Source organism: Montipora foliosa, chromosome 10 (genome assembly GCF_036669935.1).
Source record: "Montipora foliosa isolate CH-2021 chromosome 10, ASM3666993v2, whole genome shotgun sequence".
In the NCBI taxonomy this organism is placed as follows: Eukaryota; Metazoa; Cnidaria; class Anthozoa; order Scleractinia; family Acroporidae; genus Montipora; species Montipora foliosa.
In genome coordinates this window covers 14478239-14485426 of record NC_090878.1, presented here as the reverse complement: position 1 = coordinate 14485426, position 7188 = coordinate 14478239, and the positions used below count along the sequence as shown (strand labels likewise).

The 7188-nt window shown below is 41.2% G+C and overlaps 1 protein-coding gene across 4 annotated transcripts in view; it reads right to left on the bottom strand.

Annotated features, from left to right (window-relative positions):
- Positions 1 to 1386: 1386 nt before the first annotated feature.
- The window catches only part of LOC137973007 (zinc finger SWIM domain-containing protein 5-like), a 435845-nt gene continuing 430043 nt past the window's right edge, over positions 1387 to 7188 (bottom strand). For all 4 annotated transcript variants that reach the window (XM_068819713.1, XM_068819710.1, XM_068819712.1 and 1 more), the window contains 3 exons: positions 5145 to 5656; positions 3898 to 4336; positions 1387 to 3661 (listed from right to left, as the gene is read on the bottom strand). In XM_068819713.1, the coding sequence (XP_068675814.1) occupies positions 1677 to 3661; positions 3898 to 4336; positions 5145 to 5656 (2936 nt within the window). In that variant the 3' untranslated portion in view covers positions 1387 to 1676. The remainder of the gene's footprint in view (positions 3662 to 3897; positions 4337 to 5144; positions 5657 to 7188) is intronic.

Genomic DNA, 7188 nt, shown 5'->3' with positions numbered 1-7188 from the left:
AGCACAACGATATGACATACGTGGTTAATCAATCCCGACTCAGAGACGGTGGGTGGGGAATGGAAAATTAGCAATTCTATCAGGTTATAAGCCTTTTTAGCAAAAGTATACTAGTGCCAATACACCACTGTGTAGACAATTTTGTTTAGACTATTATTAGTAAAGTTCTTCCTAATTAGATTTGCTTGAATAGGTTTCTCGTGCTTACTTATTCACGATTTTTTTTCTTTTACAGTTCTTGTGCTGTAATTTTTTTTTTTAAAGAATCTCTTAACCCCTCTTCCCTGTTAAGGCTAATCCGAGGACTTGGCCTGATCAAATAACCCTGTCGTAAATGGTCTTGCAATTTTTTTGTTTAATTAGGGAGATACCTTGGCATGTTACATTTTGGACGAATTCGGATTTAATTAGAGAACTGTACAAGGTGAGGATGTGATATTGACACATAACTGAGCGCCATTTATGGACCTTGCAGCTTCAATTATTCATTGCTCTTTATGTGATACATTTTTCACTTTTTTAAAAGACACTTTCATTTGCGTTACCGACTGAAAAGGGACCATTTTCCGGACAGGGAAGTTGCTTATTTGAAGGAATTGAACCTTACTAAACACTGCTTTCTCCCTGAAAATTCCTACGGAGTCTAAGAGCATGCAAATCTGGTAGTGCTAAGGGTGGGTCGATTACTTGTTTTTGTCAGCATTCCTTCTCTCTGTTGGCCTATTAGATTTCAACTCTCTATAATTTTTTTTTTTTTGTTTGCGCGGGTCCGATACAATCTTCCAAAGGATGTGAAGCTCAACCTGGTAACAGGTTCAAGTTGCTATAGAGAAAATGCCGCCATTTCAAGGCGATCTCTCCTCTAATAGACCGCTTTGGCCTTTACGTTTTGTTTTCCCATTTCAGACCACGTGAATGTTCGTTTTGTTTTTTCATAAGTTCTGCATATATATGCACGTGCATAAGACGATATTTGAAAGAAACTGTTCCCTGGAGTAACATCACGTGGTCTGAAATGGGAAAGCAATACGTACAAGACAAATTGGTCCATTTAGAAACCATCTCCTAACACGAAGAGCCCGTTCGCGGGATGTGCGAACCTCAGCAAAACTGATTCGCATCTCAACTTTTTCAGGGTTTTAACTCTACCTAAGCATGTTCACAGGTCTATTCCAAGGATTTTTTGCTCTTTCTTAAATATCTGTAAGTCGGGAAAGTCTTGAGAATGGGAAAGACTGGGGCCGGAAAATTTCCAGCCCCAGTCTTTTCTTCTTTTTTCTTTTTTCTGTTTTGCTCACTCGCAAAATTTTACATTTAAGAGACGATTTTCACCAATCTTCACCTTCAGAATACATGAACAGGCTAAAGAGCAAACAAAAACACGACTTTTATCTCTAAAACAAAATATCTTTTATTTAAACCACTCGAAATGAAACCTCTTTACCTAAAACGGTAATAGCGTTCCGAAGCAACAAATTCATATTTCCAAGTTTAGAGGCGAAATGCAATGAAGAGATGCTCTTGTTTGCGTAAATAAAATATTAAAATGTCGATGCACAATGTCATCATCGCCTATTATATCAACATCGTATAATCTATTCATATCCTTTAGCTCAAATGTGTTAGCTAATTTTCATAAATAAAATTTATAATTCAAATTTGTAATCTTTCAACGTTTATCCAAAAGTCTCTTTGACGATCTGTATGAGTTTTTTCTTGCCTTTGTACAAAACTTTCATGTTATTAATAAGCGCCAGAAAGCGGGCGTTTCCATCCGACGCTAATAGAAACGTCTCTCGCGCCCTTGTTAAAAAGGACACAAAGTCCATGTAGTGCTTTGGGCTGATATGGTTCAGCCTGCTATGAACAGTGTTCACATACGCGTTAATGGTGGCTTCCATAAGCTGGCTCAGTGGCTCTTTATCACAGCTAAGCGCACAGTTGTCCTTAATAAAGTATTGCCCAGTCTGGGCCTGGTCAGCGGTGGCGTGGGCAAAGGTACATCGGAACAACAGGTCTGAGAGCACTGTCGGACAATGCACCGCTTTGATGATGAGCAGTATGATCTGTGTCAGCTCGCTATGTCCCAGAGCCTGCGACAAAGCGCATGCCCAGTGAATATCACCAATTGAAGGGTGACTATCTTGATTGTAAGCCAGATTGAAATGCTTCATTGCGAGGGTGGTAAGTTTGAATGCTCTCTGTGGGTATCCACGATAATCCATGTAACGTGCGATCGCAAACAGCTGAGTAGGCGGTACAATCGCTGCTGACTCTACCACAAGTCGATATGCTGCCTCAAATGCGGCTGAATTTTTCTCACAAAGTGTCAGGGTCGAGAGAGAGCATCGCTGAGGATCACGACTGGCGCACTGCAGAGCTAGCGCGCGTGCGCAGCATAGAAGCGCTTCTTTCTCCAGTACCGTAAGGTTAAGACGCACAGCTGTAGCAGGAGCCATTACGGTAGTAGCCACTAGAGACGTGGCCTCTGTTGGCGTGAACAGCGAACTCCAGTTCTTCATGACGTGACTAAGAGCAGATGTACCGACTTCCACAGCGCATTCAATTAGCCATTGAACCATTTCACGGCGCCGCCAATTTTCACTGTTAAGGGTCATGCACAATACTTTAAGTCCAATTTCCATAGCAAAGTGGAGTAAGTCAGTGTTATGTGAATCGTGTGTGTCGCCATTGGACAGTTTGAACGCCTCCTGTGCGAGACGAAAGAGTTGAGATGCCGAGTGTATGTGCTGTTGAGATGCATGTAGAACCGCTGACAAACGGTCGGCGGAGTCTTTGGCAGCATTGAGTAGGCGCGATGCCAACTCGCATTGCTGTGATTGTAAATGACCTAATGTGTACAATCTAGTGTTTCCGTAAGGTCCAACGATAGGAATGTCCTCATCCGCAATATCCTCGGAGAAATCTTGTAATGGTAGAAAACGCATTGCACGCAGGCCAATATTGAAAGCGAGGTCCAAATCCTTGTTCACAAAATTGCTGAACAGAAAACGTGCAAAGGTGTGCATTGGAACACTGTTTGATTTCACGCCAAGCCCCAGGCCACTAAACGGGCCGCCTTTTAGCAAAAGTTCAGCTTGAGATTTCAGAACACTAAAGAGAACATTGTCATCCAAATCGAGAAGATTAAGTTGCGCAATTAAGTGTTGTTCTTGTCGGCAAGCCTTGTCTTGCGCATAAAATCCCACGGGGACAGTTCGCTGCTGACCCAGCCCCATTAGTGCAACTTCTAAAGCAAGAGTCAAGTTAGTTTCATTTCCGGTGCCGCACACTGGAATTGGAACTTTTGTGAAAGTTTTCATCTCGGAAGGTGGAGCATCCCCGTCATCATTTTGTTCAAAATCGTTGTCCAGTGGACCAAGAGCTTCTTCAATTAACGTATCGTATAATATTACAATAGGTTCCAATTGGTGTCCAATCCAACCCTCGATATATTCGTCTTTCTCCGAGCTTGTGTGGCATAGTTTATCATCCATGTCCACCTCATCACAACTATCCAATAAGCTCTCCATCTCGTGGACCTTGTACAACTGCTCTTCCTTCATACCACGTGCTACGGCAACAGCCAGTCGCAAACCCTCTTGAGGGTAGCCATGAGCCCTCAAGGCATCGACTCGGGCAGCGGCCATGGGAACCTCCTCTGCAGAAGAAAAATAAGGGTGGTTTAGTTTATGTAAGTTCTCTTTTTTCCTCGCTAAGTCTGCTCAAATCCTTGCTTATATTCCCCTCTCTGGCCAAGTTCCATAGCCTATACCATTCAGTACGGTAGAATATTTACTTGCATTTCACGTTTGACCTCCTCCTCCCCCCCCCCCCCCCCCGGGAAAAAAATTCTTTTGGTTCTGAAAATGAATGAGACCACGTTCATTATCTCACCTTTCCATGTTAGATGTTCATTGTTTATATCCTGGTCAGCGCGTCCAATGATGCTTTTCAGCGTCTTGTCATCCCAGCTTAAGTCACATGCCTGCACGGCTCTGGAAAACACAGTAAGTCGATGACACGTCTCGTCCGCTACATCTTCACCATCGTCCTCCCCTTGGATATCCGGGTTCTCTAATGGACAAACTTCTTGTTGGCTCCAGGTCTCTAATTGCAATTTCCATGCGGCTTTTTCCGCACGAGTACTGTCTGGGTTCAAAACGACGCACACCCACAAAGCACCGAGCTGATCCCAGAGTTGGCGGCATTTGTCGTTCATAGAGGTTCCCTGTTCTTTCCATATTTGGAGTCTTGGGTCGGCTAAGAATTGCTCTGTAATGAGTTTGAGCATGCGTGAACCATTGTTGTCATGAACACGAAGCATTTCGCGGACCTGAGGAAGAAGCGGTGAATAGAACATTACAACTTTGCAAAAAACTAGCGTATTCCTTTTCAAATTTTCCGTCAATTGTGGTTTTAAACATAGTGACAATTTTTTTTACTTATTCAATGATTTATAACTTCGATACGTTTTCAAAGTAATCCGAAACGAGATTTTGCAATCTTGAGTATAAACATCTGATATCTGTCCGTGGCAAATATCAACCTTGAAATGTAACTTTTCCTTAAGTATTTTCCGTGATATCTCTACTTTCTATAAGTGACACTTAGGGGTTTCAAGAAGGTTCTTTACTTAAAACTTCAGTTGTATTCCTGTCATCTGTATAGCAGCAGATTGCAGTTCGATAAAATTTTCATGAGTCGGCTTTGCTTTCAATCCGAAATTGAAGAAACACGGTACGATTTGTCGGCCGGATTTATAGGCCCGACGGCGTCGCAGCGCAAATCCTGCGTGTATTTTGACAGCCGAACAACGACGGATTCATGGGAATGAAGATCGGTCCGATTCAAAAAATCTGATGCACTGCAACATATTTTTTTTCTAAGGCAAAGGGTATGCAAGTGGGTAATGCGCACAAATACTTAAAAAATTAAAGCGTTGAAAATGGCGTATACTCAAAGGACTACGGGAAGATCTTTGGAGGAAAAATTACACGTTTTATACAAAACCGGCCGACAAATCGTACCGTGTAAAGCCTTCACAAAGTTTCCATCGTTGAATATATAATGTATGTTGTTCGTGCTTTGCTTGTTTTTTTGTTTGTTTGTTTTTTTTTTTGTTTTGTTTATAGTTCTCTTACCTTGGCAAACATGGACAGTAGGTGTTTCCCGCTACCGTAATATCCACCTTGAGACAGATAATTTCTAACTTGTTGTCTGACTTGTTCTGCATCTAAGTGCCAGCAACTTTCATCTTCCACGCTTGCGCCTGCAGTAGGATCCGGAGCGCCGTTAAGGCGGTTAATCTCTGAAGTCTTGAGCAAAATCTCGTCGGCCAGTCGTTGAGCAGTCGGCAAAACTTCGGTGTGGTGCTCGGTTATGAGATACTGCAAAAGTTTTTGGAGCTGTTCGCGGCTCATTTGAAGTAAAGTCTCTGAGATTGGAACGCGTAGAGTAACTTTCTCTGGATTTCGAATTCGGAACAGTGAAAGGGCTACCACGTGAGCGCACCATAAAATGTCTTTGTTCCCGCATGTGCAGGAAACTTCCGTGATCTTGCATCTATCAAATCCAACAGAAACATTGTACTGTTCTTCATGTCTACCATATTTACTATCTCCTTTCTCCACCACCTTGCCACTGAGTTGAAAACCTGGAAATATAAATAAGAAGTAAGTTCATTTGGTCAGCATAGTTCCAGGCAAGCCGAGTTTGATACTTTCCCGGAATTTGAGTCAATAAACCACGCCTTTTATAACTGATCAATGCGTCAGTGTCGGTGTGATAACTTTTTTCTAATATAGAATCAAGCCTTGTTCATTTGAACTGATGAATTTTGTTATTCCTGCGGGCTTTTTTCTTTGTCCTTGGCCTTTAATCGTTAAACAGCAATCAATACGATGGGTTTTGAACCCTTTTAAAACTTAGCCCCGTCATTACAGACAGATGGCGCTATTTATTCCCGCCAGCAAGTCTTTTTGTTTCTCTTTTTACAGACCATATCCACCGCAATTTTAGCCCCTGGCGACAAAAAATGTATTAAGAGCTTGGTTATGTTCGTGACTGCCGGAATATTTTGAGTGCCGAAGTGTTTCAGCGCCATCTCGTCTAATGGTTTTAAAGGTTTGATAATGGTGTACTTGATGTTTTAGAATTCGGTGCAGACAATTCCAGCGTTCCCGCATGGGTAACTGAAAGAACTTAGAAGTTCAAAATGTTTGAAAAACTTAACTACAATTTATTTTAAAGACAAAGAGAACTCCTTTTCGTTCAGTTCTCCATGTATTAGTTGTCGGCCCCTGAGTTCTTTTAATTTATGACTTATGGACACATTTACGTGAGGTTTTAAGCATATACTTTGAAAAAGGTAGCACAACGAATTCGTTTCAGAAGGGAGGCAAAAAAATTAGAATCAACCAAAATTCGCAGGACTTTAAAACAATATTTTTAAATTAGTCACTGCGGACCGCTTGGGCGTTTCTGAAGAAAATAGAGGCCATTTTTATTTCTTAATCCTCTTACATCTACGCATTCGGGCCGCAAAAAGCTGAAATGCAATGATAAAGTGACAAACATGTAGGGTTCTTCTGAAGTATCAGGTGTGAAAAAACCAATTGTAACGTCAAAGGCTTCCTCAGTAAAACAAGTCGGCTTATGGTACGATGTGGTGAATTTAGCATAAAGGGATTTATTTGTCAGCGTCAAAAAAGTGTGAAAGAATCTTGAAAGACCAAAGAAGTAAATGAATTTACTCTAGGTTAGAAAAATTCATTTGGAAGAGACCCCTCGTCTGTTAAGATATAACCTATTTACTCGAGTAGTCTCTCACTCTTTACAAAGGCCAAAATAAATAAATACTTTGTTTGCAATTTAGATAAAGTCATAAATTAACTGAAAACTTTCGTGATGAATGCCTTAAATTTCGCAAAAAAGTAAGCTCTGTAGTAACATTTAGAGAACGCCAGTTTTGGTGTGATTTAAATCGTCAGGATTTTATGTGATAACAAAAGATATGATTTGTTTCAGCGTTTATATTAAAGTATTTAACAAAATAATAGTTTGCGGAAGGGCATGAAAATGGAGATGGGATGAAATGTTTCCAGGAGAAAAATGGGGAATTTGCCCAAATATCGTCCCAAGAGCCCCAAATCTAGAAAGCAAGTTCAATCTCAATTAAGTTTACTG